Below are 19,815 nucleotides of genomic sequence, written 5' to 3' on the forward strand. Positions count from 1 at the left end.
CACATTCCACCCACCAAAACCCATAGGTCACATTCCACCCACCAAAACCCTCAGGACACATTCACTCACCAAAACCCTCAGGACACATTCCACTCAGCAAAACCCACAGGTCACATTCCACCCACCAAAACCCACAGGTCACATTCCACTCAACAAAACCCTCAGGACACATTCCACTCAGCAAAACCCTCAGGACACATTCCACCCAGCAAAACCCACAGTTCACATTCCACCCACCAAAACCCACAGGACACATTCCACCCACCAAAACCCATAGGTCACATTCCACCCACCAAAACCCTCAGGACACATTCACTCACCAAAACCCTCAGGACACATTCCACTCAGCAAAACCCACAGGTCACATTCCACCCACCAAAACCCACAGGTCACATTCCACTCAACAAAACCCTCAGGACACATTCCACTCAGCAAAACCCTCAGGACACTTTCCACTCACCAAAACCCTCAGGACACTTTCCACTCACCAAAACCCTCAGGACACATTCCACTCAGCAAAACCCTCAGGTCACATTCCACTCAGCAAAACCCACAGGTCACATTCCACTCAGCAAAACCCTCAGGACACATTCCACTCAGCAAAACCCTCAGGACACATTCCACTCAGCAAAACCCACAGTTCACATTCCACCCACCAAAACCCACAGGACACATTCCACTCAGCAAAACCCTCAGGACACATTCCACTCAGCAAAACCCTCAGGACACATTCCACCCAGCAAAACCCACAGTTCACATTCCACCCACCAAAACCCACAGGACACATTCCACCCACCAAAACCCATAGGTCACATTCCACCCACCAAAACCCTCAGGACACATTCACTCACCAAAACCCTCAGGACACATTCCACTCACCAAAACCCACAGGACACATTCCACCCACCAAAACCCACAGGACACATTCCACCCACCAAAACCCATAGGTCACATTCCACCCACCAAAACCCTCAGGACACATTCCACTCAGCAAAACCCACAGGACACATTCCACTCAGCAAAACCCATAGGTCACATTCCACTCAGCAAAACCCTCAGGACACATTCCACTCAGCAAAACCCACAGGACACATTCCACTCAGCAAAACTCACAGGACACATTCCACTCACCAAAACCCTCAGGACACATTCCACTCAGCAAAACCCACAGGACACATTCCACTCACCAAAACCCTCAGGACACATTCCACTCAGCAAAACCCTCAGGTCACATTCCACTCAGCAAAACCCTCGGGTCACATTCCACCCACCAAAACCCATAGGTCACATTCCACTCAGCAAAACCCTCAGGACACATTCCACTCACCAAAACCCTCAGGACACATTCCACTCACCAAAACCCTCAGGATACATTCCACTCACCAAAACCCTCAGGATACATTCCACCCACCAAAACCCATAGGTCACATTCCACTCACCAAAGCCCACAGGTCACATTCCACCCACCAAAGCCCACAGGTCACATTCACTCACCAAAGCCCACAGGTCACATTCCACTCACCAAAACCCACGGGTCACACAGGAGAAATTCCACTCAGTATGGAAGGGAGGGTTGTAATTTAACATTTCCAATCACCGTTTAAGATTACATGATCAGTTTTGATCCGAATGTCGTTCACTGTCTCATTAGACGTGACATTCTGCCGCCTAGACTCTCAGGGCAGAGCAGTGGTGTAACGGTTAGTGTAATGTCTTACAGTGCCAGGGACCCAGGTCCAATTCCCGCTGCAGGCTGTAAGGAGTTTATACATTCTCTAGAGACTGCGTGGATTACAGGTAAGGGTTAGTAAGTTGTGGGCGTATTATGTTGCCACTGGAAGAGTGGCGGCCCTTGCAGAGTTGACACAAACAACACCTTTCACTATATGTATGACAACTAAAATTAATCTTTAATCAAATCAATATATAAAATATATCTTTTTATCTAAGAAAATTAAAATTAAATAAAAAAACCTTTTGCGATCAAGTACCTAGCACTGCTGGGAGGATCGTACTGCAGAACCCAGTCAACCTCCGGGATGTCAATACCACGAGCCATGACATCCGTGCAAACCAGAATCCCACTGGAAACAGAGAGACAGTCAGTGTGATGGAGGGGGAAAGCACTGAGTTTGTTGTCCAACCAATAAATAAGCTGTAAGATTGTGCCTGACTTAAATCGGAACAGCAGCAGTGGACGTCTCTGTCCGATACAGCTCACTGACACGCACATCTCCCTACTCCCCCCTCCCCGAGTGTCCACGCTCCCCTACCTCCCCCTACCCCTCACCTGTTCTCAGTCCCGCCTCCCCGGGATGTCTGCGCTCCCCTCCCTCACCCCTGTCCCCCCATCTGTTCTCACTCCCCCCTCCCCGGGATGTCCGCGCTCCCCTCCCTCACCCCTGTCCCCCATCTGTTCTCACTCCCCCCCCTCCCCTCCCTCACCCGTCTCCCATCTGTTCTCATTACCCCCCTCCCCGGGATGTCTGCGTTCCCCTCCCTCACCCCTGTCCCCCATCTGTTCTCACTCCCCCCCCCCCCCTCACCCGCCCCATTTGTACTCACTTCCCACTCCCTGGGATGTCCGCGCTCCCCTCACTCCACCCTGCCCCTCGTCTGTTCTCACTCCCCTCCCTGGGTGTCCGTGATCCCCTCCCTCACCCCCGGGTGCATGTTTGCAAAGGGGTGACAGAATCACAAGACAGGATAGAGTGATGAAACAGCCGGTTTGACCCTGACGTCCAGTGCTGTCTGTGCGGGGTCTGCACGTCCTCCCCGTGTCTACAACGGTCACACCTGGGTGCTCCGGTTTCCTCCCACATTCCCAAGACATGGGTGTGGATTGGCTAATTGACCGCTGTGAATTGTGTGGATGAGTAGGAGAATCTGGGGGCGGGGGGGAGTTGATGGAATGGTTGAGAGGAAGATTGGCTGAATGACCAATCATTCTGTCTGTCCGATCCAGCACAGAGCCCGTACTGACGCCAATACCTCATTACATGGCAATCCAATCCGTCATGTCCATTACCGTCACCTAATCTAGTGAATTCTGATCGAGTGAGGTCACTGTAGCAGGTAACAGGGAGGAGACATGAGAATCCATCAAAGGCCGGTCCACTCATTCATTCTTTCATGATTGTTTTTGGCAAATTTTTCTACAGAAGTGCTTTGCCGTTGCCTTCTTCTGGTCAGTGTCTTTACAAGACGGGTGACCTCGGCCATTATCAATACTCTTCAGAGATTGTCAGTGGTCGCATAATCAGGACTTGTGATCTGCCCGGCTGCTCATACGACCATCCACCACCTGCTCCCCTGGGCTCACATGACCTTGATCAGGGGCTAAGCAGGTGCTACACCTTGCCCAAGGGTAACTGGCAGGCTAGTGGAGGGAAGGAGTACCTTATACCTCCTCTGGCAGAGACGTGTCTCCACCCTGCCACTTAAATCTAACAGTGACGGCAAAAACATGCTAACTGATGTAGTTAACATCACAAGCAGTACTTTTCCCTGTTGTTCACGCCTCTTAAACCTTCCACAGCATTCTAACGCTGCTGACCTACCACACAGCCCGAATCTGTGCCTCCCTGTGGCTCAGCGACTGCCCCCACCCACTGAGAACCTCCCTCACCCCCCGAAAACCAGCCCTCTACCTGTCGAGCTGTCGGAACTCTGTGAAGATGCTTTGGCGTTTCTGCTTCATTTTTCCATGGATACACATGATCCGGACGTTCTTCACCACCTTGTCCAGCGCACTGCCGTAATATTCCACACAGGCACACGTACTGAAACAGACACCTCGGTTACAGAGAGCGTGGAACAGCACGGGCCCGTCAGCTGACCCTTTAACCCACTCTACAATCAACCCAACCCTTCCCTCTCACATAATCCTCCGTTTCTGCATCAATGTGCCTATAGAGTCGTAGAAAAGTACAGCACAGAAACAGGCCCTTCAGCCCATCTACTGCATGCCAAACCAGTTAAACTGCCTACTCCAATCGACCTGCAACGGGACCATAACCCTCCATTATCCATCCCATCCCATGTACCTACCCAAACTTTCCTTAAGCATTGAAATTGAACTTGCATAAACCACTTACTCTGGCAGCTCATTCCACACTCTCACTACCCTCTGAGTGAAGAAGTTTTCCCTCAGGTTCCCCTTAATCCTTTCACCCTTAACCCATGACATCTAGTAGCAGGGCCATCCAACCTCAGTGGATGAAGGCTGCTTGGATTTACCCTATCTATACCCCTCAAAATGTTGAATACTTCTATCAAATCTGCTCTCAGTCTTCTACGTTCCAAGGAATAAGGTCCTAACCTATTATAACTCAACTGTTTCTTATGTCTCATATGTATCGGCTTCTACCACCACCCCCGGTGGTGCATTCCACACACACACCACTATCTGTGTAAAAATACTACCTCTGACCTGCCCACTACAATTTCCTCCAATCACCTCAAAATGTCCTCTCGTATTCATCATTTCCGCCTTGGGAAAAAGTCTCCGGCTGTCCGTTCAATTGATGCCTCTTATCGTCTTGTACACCTCTATCAAGTCAGCTCTCGATGTCCTTTGCTCCAGAGAGAAAAGTCTTAGCTTGCTCAACCTTCCCTTACGCTGTCTAATCCAGACAGTTTCCCGGTAAATCTCCTGTGCAGTTGCACTGGGGAGGGAAAAGCAAGCCAGGTGGGGAGGAAGGGAGGGCCCAGCTCTCAGTCAAACTTCACAACAACATCACATGTTCACGGCCCGGTGGGGGGGGGAGGGGGGATAGTTCACTCCTTTGTTCCTCAGTAAATTCATGACCGACAGACCCTGCGGTTGGCTTTATGATCCTCATCGGGCGTGGCACAGTAGGGTAGCGGTTAGCGCCACACCTCACAACGGCAGCTGTAAGATTGCTTGGGGTTCAGTTCCCGCCACTGTCAGTAAAGAGGTTATACATACCCCCAGGACCATGATGGTTTCCCTCACATTTGAAATCCCACCACTACTGTCCAGCAGGATTAGTACATTGAGCAGCATAGATTTAGAGAAGATGTTTCCTATGGTGAGGGAGTCTGGGGGGGGGGGGGGGTGGGGGCAGAGTCAGAATAGGAGGATATTTCTTTAGATTGGAGATGAGGAGAAATTTCTTTAGCCAAAGGGTAGTAAATCTGCGGAATTCATTGCCACAGACAGCTGTGGAGGCCAAGTCATTGGGTATATTTAAAGCAGAGGTTGATCAGACAATATGGAATGGCAGAACAGACTCAATGAGCCAAATGGCCTAATTCTTCTCCTAATGTTTTATGATCTAACAGCAAATCTCTGCTCCATGTTGCACTATCCACAAGGCATTTCTGACTAATTCCTCACTCCTGGTACCTCAGAGGGCTGTGGGTGTTGTGTTAGTAGGTACAGTCAACCCCCACATTGTGACCATTCGGGTAACGGAAGCTTGTCTTACAGAGTTCACACACTACCCAAAAATTTGAGATCCTAAATATTATACTTTCACTGAATTTACGTAGGAAAAAACAGAATTTAATTTTCAACTTGTAATTCTTGTCATCTGCTCAAGATGGTGAGGTTTTGCATTACAGAAATCATGATGCGGACAGCTTTCCAGGAACTAGGCTGTCGATGTGACTAGGCAGTGCAAATGGTTCAGCACAGACTAGATGGGCCAAAGAGCCTGTTCCCTGACTCTCATGTTGGGCTGCCTCAGTAGCGCAGTGGTTAGTGAGACCGTTTTACAGCTCAGGCCTTTCTGAGTTCGGAATTCATTTCCAGCCCATCCATCAGGAGCTTGTATGTTTTCCTTGTGACCTCATGGGTTTCCTCCAGGTGTTCCGGTTTCCAAAGATATTCCGGTTAATAGGGCGGTTTGTCATTGTATATTGTCCCATGATTAGGCTAGGGTTGGTTGTTGTACGATGCAGCTCGTTAGGTGGGAAGGGCCTGTTTCACGCTGTACCTCCAAATAAACTCTCCCATATTGCAGGGGTCCACAACTGAGGGTTTATCTGGGTTAGCCAGGAATTCCAATGGGGTCAGGACTAATGATGGAGACACCAGGGGCAGTAGAGGCTGGAATCTGTACCAACACACTCAATGCTGATCCACAGGCTGCTGTAACACAAGACCACATTCCTTGCTCCCTGATCAGTCATTGTACTATTGTGTGTAAACGCTGTTCTGACTTCTGTTCTGTGCACACACAGATTTTATCTGTTCCTGGCACCTCTGTTAAACTCACCATGTCCCAGTTCTTTTAGCCGTCTGTATCCCTCCCACACCCCCAGTTCCCAGGGCCTCAGTTGCAGAGCTTCCTTTAAACTTATCTGGAGCTGCCCAGCATGTGAGGGAGTGCACTGCAAGTGTGTTGACGGAAAGGCCCCACCTCACCACCATGCTGGGGTAAGGACTTTTTGCACCGTGAAAATTAAACACAAAATGACGCTTACAGCGGGAGCAACATTTACCTGAAGAAAACGAGGTGTTTCTGTTTCTTATGCTTCCGGAGGAAGGCAACTAACTGATTAAACTTCTCATCCGCTCGACAGACCTATGAAGCAAACGTCACCAGAATGAAGGACAAAGGAATGTGGACGGCTCTGGGTACAGCAGGGGACAGGGGTGGAGAGAGGAGTTACTGGGTCAAAGGCAGGCAGGGATGGGGAGGACGTGCGGTGGAGGCACAGCACGGATTAGGACGGGTCAGAACCAGAAGTAAGGGGTGGGGGGCATAACGTTGTCAGTGGTAATGGGATAGGGAGGGGATACATGTCAGAACCAACTCCTGCATACGGTACTTTTGGGCAGGATACATCCCTGGACCAGAGCAGGCATACATAGACAGGGAGAACAATCTCTTCCCTTTCTCAACACCCCTGCCTACCCTCAGGGAACAGGCCAGTGACAAACATCCATTCGGAGGGCACTGACTCCCAGGACCACATCCTGCTTCCTGTACAGTAGTGGTCACCAACCCGTTGATTGCGATCGACTAGTTGATCTTTGAAACTTTCCCAGTAGATCCCGAAAAAAAAAAGAAAAATAAATACACAAATACTGTTGAGAGATTGTTTCTGGGTTGCGGGGTTTTAGTTCCGTTCTTTCTGCCCAGTGTGCATGCGTGTAGCTCCCCCGCACTACACAGTGTACATCACTGGTCCCCAACCACTGGGCCGCGAGGAAACGGTATGAGTCAGCTGCACCTTTCCTCATTCCCTGTCACGCTCACTGTTGAACTTGAATCCAAGCGACGTTGTCAGCTGCCTAAACGCAGTGACACCCTTGCGCCAGGGATCACTGGTTGGCCTCAGGCGGCCAGCGGCCTGGAGTGCTGCCTCTAAACCTGTTTAACACACCAAATGTTCGTGGGGAATCCAGCGCTAAAATATTCGCAGATGACTAAATTTGGACTCAGGGTTTCGTTAAGTATCAGAGCAGCTACCTTGTTGCGATCTACTGAAACAAATTTTTGTCGGCCAATAGATCCTACAAGAGGGGCAAGCGCGGGCTCTGTCACACTCCTCGCTCGGTCGGTCACTCTCTCTGGACTGCGACCGCCATGGCCCTGACATGGGGACCTCCGGCCCTGACCTTACCCTCTCACCCCACCCACGAACAGCCGCACCTGGCCAAGGCATCTGGCGGTGGGTGGGCAGAGGTTGGAGCTCAGACCCGGAGGCTGTCTAATGAGGCAATGAAGCCCTCAAAACTGCTTCGGTACCCTGAGTCCAAGCACCCTGAACTTAAAGACAAACGTGTTGAGTTTTTACAGCGGGAAAAATGTATGCAAGCAGGACAGAAGCTAAGTGCAGAGAGCCGCGAAAACTAAATTGCGGAATAGACTGGACATAAGGAACCTGCTTCGAGTATCGCTGTATTCTCGTCATGTTCAACACCCCCCCCCCTCCGTCAGCTGGTCTGCAAGAATATCGTCAATATTAAACAGGTCTGCAGTGCAAAAAAAAGGTGGGTACCCCGATGTTTATACATTATTTCTACTTCCGGGTTGGGGGGGGGTTTTTTTTTTTTTTTTTACTTCCGGTCTTTTCTGCCCCGGTGCGCATGCGTGTAACTAATTGCTCTGGGGTCGATCTTGCCTTTTACTAAGGCCGAGGTAGGGGATCTTGGGCTTAAAAAGGTTGGTGACCACTACTGTACAGACTCCAGTCCATTGTCCCTACTTCTCCATCTCTCATCTTCCTGACCCTTCCCCAAAGTCTCTGCTCTACCAGAGCTGACAGACTCTCAACCATTAACACAAGAGACCCAACAGATGCTGGAAATCCAGAGCAACACGTACAGAGTGCTGGAGGAACTCAGCAGATAAGGCAGTGTCTATGGAAATTAATAAACAGCCGACGTTTCGAGCCGAGACTCCATTAAGACTGGAAAGGAAGGTGGAAGATGCCAGCGTAGAAAGGTGGGTGGAGGGGAAATGAAGTAAGAAGCTGGGAGGTGTTAGTTGGGAAAGGTAAAGGGCTGGAGAAGGAAGAACCTGACAGGACAGGAGAGTGGACCCTGCGAGAAAGGGAAGGAGGAGGGGCACCAACGAGGTAGATAGGAAGGTGAGGAAGAGGTGGGGGGGGCAGAGTGGGGAATTGAAGAAGAGGAAAAGAATTTCCGCAAGTTGGAGAAATCGATGTTCACACCATCACTTTGGAGGCTACCCAGACAGAATATAAAGTGTCGCTCCTCTAACCCGAGAGCCGCCTCATCACGGCGGAAGAGGAAGCCATGGTGCGACACAGCGGAACGGGAATGGGGATAGGAATTAAAATAGTTGGCCACTGGGAAATTCCACCTTTTGTGGATGGAGCAGAGGTGCTCGACCACACCTGTTTCATCCCTCTCTGCCCACTCATCCCCTCCACCATCAGATTTCTGAATGGACAACAGATCGAACACTACCTCACTATTTTTATTGCTCTCTTTTCACATTACTTCTAAATTTAATTTATTTATAATTCTCATTATAATTTACATACTTTTATGATGATGTATTGCAAAGTAGTGCTGCCATAGAACAACAAATTTCACAACCTATGCCAGTGATGTTGAACCTGATTCTCATTCTGTGGTATCTCACCGTGAAATAGTTGTGCAGCCGGATGGGTGTCTTTTGGGTGCTGTCTGCCGCCATTCCCTTCTCCTTCACCGTGATACGGACGGGGTTACGCAGCCCCGCCCGCACCAGGGTCTCCACCTCGTCCGTCTGGGTGGCCGAGAAGAGCCCCGTTCTCCGCTGTTTTGGCAGGAAGCCCAGGATGGTGTTCAGGCTGCAGAGGCACAACGTACAGAGTTGGGAGTCGGTGACAGCACAGTGTCCGACCCACGAGGGCTCCACCCCACTGGCGATCGGGCCCTCAGCTTACAGCTTCACTGAATATAGTTAAAGCCCCATTCACCCATTCCCTGAGCTCATCACCCTCATGAGCAAGAACCTCACCTTGCTTCAAACCCCAAGTCGAGGAGGCGGTCGGCCTCATCCAGCACCAACACGTCCAGGCTCTTCATGCAGCTGGCAAGGTCGAGTCCGTCTGCCCGCCGCCTGAACATGTCCTCTAATCGGCCAGGGGTGCCCACCACAATGCTCCCTCTGTGGGCAGAACGCAGTGGTTAATCGCACCTCCCAGTTATTCTTTCGGTTAGGGAAGTACCCACCCATCACCCTCCGTCCCTGTCCCTGAATGATGATCATAGGTCAAGCCTCATAGCTGAACACACCAGCAGGGGCACTGCATGCCAGACCTGAGCTCTCTCGAGCGGATGCAACATCAGAAGAGCAGGAGCGGACTCTGCTTGTTATCACGCTGCTCCTCGTAGGAGCTTAATGCGTGCAAAGAGGCTGCCATATTTCTTACGTCACCATAATAACCGCTCTTCCAAACTCCTTCAGAGGCAGTCACTCAGGGGTTAGGACACTATTGACAGCATAATTATGGATTAACTAGATTGAGAACCAGTCTTCAGGAAATAAAATCTATATGCAATTAACATAGCATGACACTACTACAGCTGGGGCTGTCAGAGTTCGGAGTTCAATTCTGACGTCATCTAGGAGTCTGTACATCCTCCCCATGGAAAGCATGGATTTCTTCCCACAGTCCAAAGACCAGTAGTAGGTTAATCGGTCATTGTAAATAGTCCCGTGATTAGACCAAGGTTAAACCAGGGGTTACAGGAGGTGGGGTGGAGATGCGTCCTTTCCAAAGGAGGTGTAAGGCACTCTTCCCCTCCACTAGCCTGTAGGTCACCGTTGGGCAAGCTGTAGCACCTGTTTAGCCACAACCAGCACACCCCTCCCCCAAAATTAGGATTACGTGAAGCCACGGGAATAGATGGTGGATGACCACATGAGCAGCTGGTGCACATCACAAGTCCTACAAGTCCTGGTTACGTGGCCTCTGTCGGCAGACCGACAATCTCTGAAGTGGTTGCCTTTCTCCTCTACACTGGTAAACTGGGGGACTGCTTCCTCCAGCACTTCTGCACCATCCGCCACAAGCGGGACGTCCCGGTGGCCAAACATTTTAATTCTGATTCCCCTTCCGACATGTTGGTCCTACTTGCGCCAAGCTGAGGCCACCCTCAGGGTGGAGGAGTAAAACCTTATATTCCGTCTAACCTGATGACATGAATATTGATTTCTCTTTCCAGTAAAAAAAAAGTCCCCCTGCCCTCTTTTTCCATTCCTCACTCTGGCCTCTTACCCCTCCTCACCTGCCTATCACCTCCCCTCCTCCACTTTCTCCCATGGTCCACTCTCATCTATCCAATTCCTTCCTTCCCAGCCCTTTATCTTTCTCACCCACCTGGCTTCACCCATCACCTTCCAGCTAGCCTCCTTCCCCTCCCATCTTTTTATTCTGGCAACTTCCCCCTTCCTTTCCAGACCTGAAGAAAGGTATCGGCCCACAATATCAACTGTTTGTTTTTTCATAGATGCTGCCTGACCTGCTGAGTTCCTCCAGCATTTTGCAGACGAATGTCACTGCTATTCGCCTGTTGTTAATGGTGCATTCCTGCCACTTAAAGCACAGTTCAGAGTGGTTCTGCTTTGTCACTTAACCTTCTGGCTAATTGGAGCTGTCCTTCAGCACTGTAACAAAAGGGTGTCTGGCTTTGGAAAAGACACCGGTGTTGAATATTCCAAGGGTTTCTGCTGGCAGGCATGTGGTGCCAGGAGAGTAGCAGACTGCCAACGTTGTGAGCCGCTTCACAGGGGAAAAGGCTCTCCACAGACAGTATTGGCGATCGGGAATTGTAACCCAATGCAGAAGGTAATGAAGGGGTTCAGGATTCTTTGTCACATGTACATGGAAACAAACAGAAAAATGCGTCATATGCGTTAACAAACAACGCATTTGAGGAAATGCACATGGGGGCAGCCAAACATTGCTACACGTTCCGGCGCCAACATAACATGCCCACAAAGCTCAGCAGAATGACACAGAACACAATGAGCCACGATAAACCCAGTCTGAGCCCTGAGAGAGTGCCACAGCCCGATGGAACTGCAGAGAGGTCCTCTTGCCTGCAGGCACCAGGAACGAGTCGCTGGAGCTGGCTGTGTGCTGCTGGGTTGAGGGCTGGCCTCTCCTGTCAGTGCTGCCCTCCAGTGTTCGCTCAAGGGAAGACAAGCTGGATTGATTTTTGTGTGAGATGAGGTACTGCTACGTGCTTGTTCTAGCAGAAACATGGCTCCAGGACAACATACACCATCGATCTATGGACCATGACACTCAGACTTGGGTTATACTGCTTTTTATATATATATATATATATATATATTTACTGTAACTGCATGTTTTTCTGCTATCATAATTATATGTGCTGTGTGATACATCTGCCTGTTGGTACTGTGATTTGCAACTTGGCCCCGGACAAAATCTGTTTCATTTAGAGGTATTCGTCTGTATGGTTGAATGATGATTAAATTTGAACTGGAACATTCACCTCCCACTGCCAGAGAGCTCAGGGATAGAGATGGACAGGGAAACAGACCAGAGGACATGGTAGGTGGGCAGGAAGTCCACACTTACCCCTGCTCCTTGAACCTCTCAACGTCTTCTATTGGATTCCTCCCACCGATGAAGAGAATCTGGCTAAAAGTAGAATCAGTATCATTTCACGTTTCAATGAATCTGCTCACACTCAGAGAGCCAGGGTAGCCCAGTGCAGAGCCTGGAAGCCTGCTGCTCGTAGCACAACCCACCCCACCACTCATTCACTGGAGCCGAGAGGTTTGCAATCTCACCTGAACTGTGGGAAGTGCACGGTGAAGTGCCTGAGCACCTCATCGATTTGCATAGCCAGCTCCCGGGTGGGAGTGACAATCAGGGCCCCGACCTGGATATGGGAGGGAAAGAACCCAGAGTTACTCTTCGAAATGCCAGCCGGCAGAGGATCTACGTTTCTCGAGGGCATTTCAGCACTTTACTTCAAGTTTATGTTCATCTGCCTGTGCATTTATACATCAAATAAAACAACATTCCTCTAGGTAACAGTGCACCCACAAAACATATCACACACAGCATCTACAGTCCTGTGCAAAAGTCTCAGGCACATATATACAGCTAAGGCGCCCAAGACTTTTGCCCAGTACTGTACATTGCACTGTACCACTACCGCAAAAAGAAACAAATTTTGTGACATGTGAGTGATGATAAATCTGATTCTGATACATGGACTGACAGTGCGAAGGGGCAGGGAGAGGGGAATCATGGTTGGGAAAAGGGGAAGGGAGAGGGGAGGGAGTGGGAAGCACCAGAGAGACATTCTGTAATGATCAATAAACCAATTGTTTGGAATCAAATGACCTTGCCTGGTGTCTCAGGGCTGGGTGTGCCTGCAATCATACTACCAACCCCGCAACATCACCAGCCCCTGGCACACCTTCTCTGCCACCTGTCCCACACTGCTCCTGTGATGCTTCACCCTCACCATTGCCAACATCCTTTGTTCCCACCAGATTTACACTCACTCTCCGCTCCACTTTGACAAATAGAGTACTGTGCAAAAGTCTTAGGCATCCCAGCTATATATACTGTACATACCTAAGACTATTGCACAGTACTGTAAAACAAAATACTCCTAAAATAACTTAATAAAATATAATTTAAAATGCATATGGTGTACAGCACAGGTAAACAATAACCAGCTCGTTGTCTGAGTGATCAGACCTCGATGGTGGTAGGGTATTCCTTGGCCTGTTACCCAGCCTGGCAGTCCAATTCTTGCTGCTCCTGTACCTCCTTCCTGATGGTAGATTGTGGGGAGAGTGGAAAGGATCCTCAACGACACTTCAAACCCCCAATACTTTGGGACTTCAGAAAATGATTCACTTCGAACAGACCTCATTCTTCAGGAGAGAAGAATGGGAGAGAGGATCTCAATGAAATCTACCAGGAATCAAAAGGCCAACACAGAATTAACGTTGAGTTGATGTTTCCAATAGAGGGAGAGTCAAGGATCAGAGGACACAGCCTCAGAATACAAGAACATGCCTTCAGAACAGAAATTAGGAGGAATTTCTTTAGATAGAGGGTGGTGAGTCTGTGGAACTTATTCCCACAGACAGATCTGCAGGCCAAGTCATTGAGTGTATTTAAAGCAGAGGTTGATAGCTTCCCGATTAGTAAGGTTGTTATCGGTTACAGGGAGAAAGCATGAAAAATGGAGTCACTCAGTAATACACAGTGTCAGTCTACAGGGCCACTCAGTACCAGTGTCAGTCTAGAGGGTCACTCAGTACCAGTGTCAGTCTACAGGGTCACTCAGTACCAGTGTCAGTCTACAGGGTCACTCAGTACCACACAGTGTCAGTCTACAGGGGCACTCAGTACCAGTGCCAGTCTACAGAGTCACTCAGTATCACACAGTGTCAGTCTACAGGGTCACTCAGTATCAGTGTCAGTCTACAGGGTCACTCAGTATCACACAGTGTCAGTCTACAGGGTCACTCAGTACCTGTGTCAGTCTACAGGGTCACTCAGTATCACACAGTGTCAGTCTACAGGGTCACTCAGTACTAGTGTCAGTCTACAGGGTCACTCAGTACCAGTGTCAGTCTACAGGGTCAGTCAGTATCACACAGTGTCAGTCTACAGGGTCACTCAGTATCACACAGTGTCAGTCTACAGTGTCACTCAGTATCAGTGTCAGTCTACAGAGTCACTCAGTATCACACAGTGTCAGTCTACAGTGTCACTCAGTATCAGTGTCAGTCTACAGAGTCACTCAGTATCACACAGTGTCAGTCTACAGAGTCACTCAGTATCACACAGTGTCAGTCTACAGGGTCACTCAGTATCACACAGTGTCAGTCTACAGGGTCACTCAGTACCTGTGTCAGTCTACAGGGTCACTCAGTACCTGTGTCAGTCTACAGGGTCACTCAGTATCACACAGTGTCAGTCTACAGGGTCACTCAGTATCAGTGTCAGTCTACAGGGTCACTCAGTATCAGTGTCAGTCTACAGGGTCACTCAGTATCACACAGTGCCAGTCTACAGGGTCACTCAGTATCACACAGTGTCAGTCTACAGGGTAACTCAGTACCAGTGTCAGTCTACAGGGTCACTCAGTATCAGTGTCAGTCTACAGGGTCACTCAGTATCACACAGTGTCAGTCTACAGGGTCACTCAGTATCACACAGTGTCAGTCTACAGTGTCACTCAGTATCAGTGTCAGTCTACAGGGTCACTCAGTATCAGTGCCAGTCTACAGGGTCACTCAGTATCACACAGTGTCAGTCTACAGGGTAACTCAGTACCAGTGTCAGTCTACAGGGTCACTCAGTATCAGTGTCAGTCTACAGGGTCACTCAGTATCACACAGTGTCAGTCTACAGGGTCACTCAGTATCACACAGTGTCATTCTACAGCGTCACTCAGTATCAGTGTCAGTCTACAGGGTCACTCAGTATCACACAGTGTCCGTCTACAGGGTCACTCAGTACCTGTGTCATTCTACAGCGTCACTCAGTACCACACAGTGTCAATCTACAGGGTCACTCAGTACCAGTGTCAGTCTACAGCGTCACTCAGTATCACACAGTGTCAGTCTATAGGGTCACTCAGTATCACAGTGTCAATCTACAGGGTCACTCAGTACCAGTGTCCGTCTACAGGGTCACTCAGTACCTGTGTCATTCTACAGCGTCACTCAGTATCAGTGTCAGTCTACAGGGTCACTCAGTATCACACAGTGTCCGTCTACAGGGTGACTCAGTACCAGTGTCAGTCTACAGGGTCACACAGTACCAGTGTCATTCTACAGCGTCACTCAGTACCAGTGTCAGTCTACAGCGTCACTCAGTATCACACAGTGTCAGTCTATAGGGTCACTCAGTATCACAGTGTCAATCTACAGGGTCACTCAGTACCAGTGTCAGTCCACAGGGTCACTCAGTATCACACAGTGTCAGTCTACAGGGTCACTCAGTACCAGTGTCAGTCTACAGCGTCACTCAGTATCACACAGTGTCAGTCTATAGGGTCACTCAGTATCACAGTGTCAATCTACAGGGTCACTCAGTACCAGTGTCAGTCCACAGGGTCACTCAGTATCACACAGTGTCAGTCTACAGGGGCACTCAGTATCACACAGTGTCAGTCTACAGGGTCACTCAGTATCAGTGTCAGTCTACAGGGTCACTCAGTACCAGTGTCAGTCTACAGGGTCACTCAGTACCAGTGTCAGTCTACAGGGTCAGTCAGTATCAGTGTCAGTCTACAGCGTCACTCAGTATCACACAGTGTCAGTCTATAGGGTCACTCAGTATCACAGTGTCAATCTACAGGGTCACTCAGTACCAGTGTCAGTCTACAGGGTCACTCAGTACCTGTGTCATTCTACAGCGTCACTCAGTATCACACAGTGTCAGTCTACAGGGTCACTCAGTATCAGTGTCAGTCTACAGGGTCACTCAGTACCTGTGTCATTCTACAGCGTTACTCAGTATCACACAGTGTCAGTCTACAGGGTCACTCAGTACCAGTGTCCATCTACAGGGTCACTCAGTACCTGTGTCATTCTACAGCGTCACTCAGTATCACACAGTGTCAGTCTACAGGGTCACTCAGTATCAGTGTCAGTCTACAGGGTCACTCAGTATCACACAGTGTCCGTCTACAGGGTCACACAGTACCAGTGTCATTCTACAGCGTCACTCAGTATCACACAGTGTCAGTCTACAGGGTCACTCAGTACCAGTGACAGTCTACAGGGTCACTCAGTACCTGTGTCATTCTACAGCGTCACTCAGTATCACACAGTGTCAGTCTACAGGGTCACTCAGTACCAGTGTCAGTCTACAGGGTCACTCAGTATCACACAGTGTCCGTCTACAGGGTCACTCAGTATCACACAGTGTCAGTCTACAGGGTCACTCAGTACCAGTGTCAGTCTACAGGGTCACTCAGTACCAGTGTCAGTCTACAGGGTCAGTCAGTATCAGTGTCAGTCTACAGCGTCACTCAGTATCACACAGTGTCAGTCTATAGGGTCACTCAGTATCACAGTGTCAATCTACAGGGTCACTCAGTACCAGTGTCAGTCTACAGGGTCACTCAGTACCTGTGTCATTCTACAGCGTCACTCAGTATCACACAGTGTCAGTCTACAAGGTCACTCAGTACCAGTGTCAGTCTACAGCGTCACTCAGTATCACACAGTGTCATTCTACAGCGTCACTCAGTATCACACAGTGTCAGTCTACAGGGTCACTCAGTACCAGTGTCCGTCTACAGGGTCACTCAGTACATGTGTCATTCTACAGCGTCACTCAGTATCACACAGTGTCAGTCTACAGGGTCACTCAGTACCAGTGTCCGTCTACAGGGTCACTCAGTACCTGTGTCATTCTACAGGGTCACTCAGTACCTGTGTCATTCTACAGCGTCACTCAGTACCAGTGTCAGTCTACAGGGTCACTCAGTATCACACAGTGTCAGTCTACAGGGTCACTCAGTACCAGTGTCAGTCTACAGGGTCACACAGTACCAGTGTCATTCTACAGCGTCACTCAGTATCACACAGTGTCAGTCTATAGGGTCACTCAGTATCACAGTGTCAATCTACAGGGTCACTCAGTACCAGTGTCAGTCCACAGGGTCACTCAGTATCACACAGTGTCAGTCTACAGGGTCACTCAGTATCATACAGTGTCAGTCTACAGGGTCACTCAGTACCAGTGTCCGTCTACAGGGTCACTCAGTACCTGTGTCATTCTACAGCATCACTCAGTATCACACAGTGTCCGTCTACAGGGTCACTCAGTATCACACAGTGTCCGTCTACAGGGTAACTCAGTATCACACAGTGTCCGTCTACAGGGTCACTCAGTACCTGTGTCATTGTACAGCGTCACTCAGTATCACACAGTGTCAGTCTACAGGGTCACTCAGTACCTGTGTCATTCTACAGCGTCACTCAGTACCAGTGTCAGTCTACAGGGTCACTCAGTATCACACAGTGTCAGTCTACAGGGTCACTCAGTACCAGTGTCAGTCTACAGGGTCACTCAGTACCAGTGTCAGTCTACAGGGTCACTCAGTACCAGTGTCATTCTACAGCGTCACTCAGTATCACACAGTGTCAGTCTACAGGGTCACTCAGTACCAGTGTCAGTCTACAGAGTCACTCAGTATCACACAGTGTCAGTCTACAGTGTCACTCAGTATCACACAGTGTCAGTCTACAGTGTCACTCAGTATCAGTGTCAGTCTACAGAGTCACTCAGTACCAGTGTCAGTCTACAGGGTCACTCAGTATCACAGTGTCAATCTACAGGGTCACTCAGTACCAGTGTCAGTCTACAGGGTCACTCAGTACCAGTGTCATTCTACAGCGTCACTCAGTATCACACAGTGTCAGTCTACAGGGTCACTCAGTACCAGTGTCAGTCTACAGAGTCACTCAGTATCACACAGTGTCAGTCTACAGGGTCACTCAGTATCACACAGTGTCAGTCTACAGGGTCACTCAGTACCAGTGTCCGTCTACAGGGTCACTCAGTACCACACAGTGTCCGTCTACAGGGTCACTCAGTACCACACAGTGTCCGTCTACAGGGTCACTCAGTATCACACAGTGTCCGTCTACAGGGTCACTCAGTATCACACAGTGTCAGTCTACAGAGTCACTCAGTATCACACAGTGTCAGTCTACAGGGTCACTCAGTATCACACAGTGTCCGTTTACAGGGTCACTCAGTATCACACAGTGTCAGTCTACAGGGTCACTCAGTATCAGTGTCAGTCTACAGGGTCACTCAGTACCACACAGTGTCCGTCTACAGGGTCACTCAGTATCACACAGTGTCAGTCTACAGGGTCACTCAGTATCACACAGTGTCCGTCTACAGGGTCACTCAGTATCACACAGTGTCAGTCTACAGGGTCACTCAGTATCAGTGTCAGTCTACAGGGTCACTCAGTATCACACACTGGCAGTCTACAGGGGCACTCAGTATCAGTGTCAGTCTACAGGGTCACTCAGTATCAGTGTCAGTCTACAGGGTCACACAGTACCAGTGTCAGTCTACAGAGTCACTCAATATCACACAGTGTCAGTCTACAGGGTCACTCAGTATCACACAGTGTCCGTCTACAGGGTCACTCAGTACCAGTGTCAGTCTACAGAGTCACTCAGTATCACACAGTGTCAGTCTACAGGGTCACTCAGTATCACACAGTGTCCGTCTACAGGGTCACTCAGTACCAGTGTCAGTCTACAGGGTCACTCAGTATCACACATTGTCAGTCTACAGGGTCACTCAGTATCACACAGTGTCAGTCTACAGGGTCACTCAGTATCAGTGTCAGTCTACAGGGTCACTCAGTATCACACAGTGTCCGTCTACAGGGTCACTCAGTACCAATGTTAGTCTACAGGGTCACTCAGTATCAGTCTACAGGGTCACTCAGTATCACACAGTGTCAGTCTACAGGGGCACTCAGTACCACACAGTGTCCGTCTACAGGGTCACTCAGTATCACACAGTGTCCGTCTACAGGGTCACTCAGTACCAGTGTCAGTCTACAGGGTCACTCAGTACCAATGTCAGTCTACAGGGTCACTCAGTATCACACAGTGTCAGTCTACAGGGTCACTCAGTATCACACAGTGTCCGTCTACAGGGTCACTCAGTATCACAGTGTAACACTACTTCAGTGTAAGTGACCTGGTATCATCCTCAGACAATGTCAAACCCTCAACCTCCTTCCGTATTGAGAATCTCTGCTGGCTAATTCCAATTTTCTTTCTTTCTTCCTTTCTAACAATCCCCCAAAATAACACTCAATTTGTATCTCCATTACCTTCAAACTCTACGTTCAGGAAATGTTACAACAAGCAATAAGGTCACACCTGCAGTTTCTTTAACCTCTCCTCCCGCTTCAAAAGGATTTCCAGAATCGGGATGACAAATGCTAATGTTTTCCCACTGCCGGTCACCTGTGTTAAATTAATGCACATGGTTATCGAACGGCAGCAAACGCTCGAGAAAGTCAAGAGAAAGCGTTGGGTCATGAGGTAACTTACTGCTTCAACTGCCACGTCCTTGTTGCTTACGAACAGAGGGATTGTTGCAGACTGAAAGAGAACACAGACAGATGGAGTCAGACTTCTGAAAGTACTGGTCTGTTCTCTTCTTAAAACATAGAACATAGAACAGTACAGCAGAGGAACAGGCCATTCGGCCCACAATATTGCACCAAACCAGCTAACAAGCAAATCAAAAACACCCAAACACTAATCCCTCCTACCTATACCATGTCCATTTCCCTCCATCTTCCTCACATCCATG

The 19,815-nt window shown here is 49.3% G+C and overlaps 1 protein-coding gene across 2 annotated transcripts in view; it reads right to left on the minus strand.

Annotated features, from left to right (window-relative positions):
* The window catches only part of ddx55 (DEAD (Asp-Glu-Ala-Asp) box polypeptide 55), a 94,693-nt gene that overhangs the window by 72,606 nt on the left and 2,272 nt on the right, over positions 1-19,815 (minus strand). For both annotated transcript variants that reach the window (XM_059994538.1, XM_059994539.1), the window contains exons 2-10: positions 19,551-19,601; positions 19,377-19,463; positions 12,261-12,352; positions 12,046-12,108; positions 9,450-9,599; positions 9,090-9,279; positions 6,472-6,554; positions 3,651-3,782; positions 1,992-2,084 (exon numbers count right to left, since the gene is read on the minus strand). In XM_059994538.1, the coding sequence (XP_059850521.1) occupies positions 1,992-2,084; positions 3,651-3,782; positions 6,472-6,554; positions 9,090-9,279; positions 9,450-9,599; positions 12,046-12,108; positions 12,261-12,352; positions 19,377-19,463; positions 19,551-19,601 (941 nt within the window). The remainder of the gene's footprint in view (positions 1-1,991; positions 2,085-3,650; positions 3,783-6,471; positions 6,555-9,089; positions 9,280-9,449; positions 9,600-12,045; positions 12,109-12,260; positions 12,353-19,376; positions 19,464-19,550; positions 19,602-19,815) is intronic.

The sequence above is a fragment of the Hypanus sabinus genome, chromosome 18, assembly GCF_030144855.1.
Source record: "Hypanus sabinus isolate sHypSab1 chromosome 18, sHypSab1.hap1, whole genome shotgun sequence".
Lineage (NCBI taxonomy): Eukaryota > Metazoa > Chordata > Chondrichthyes > Myliobatiformes > Dasyatidae > Hypanus > Hypanus sabinus.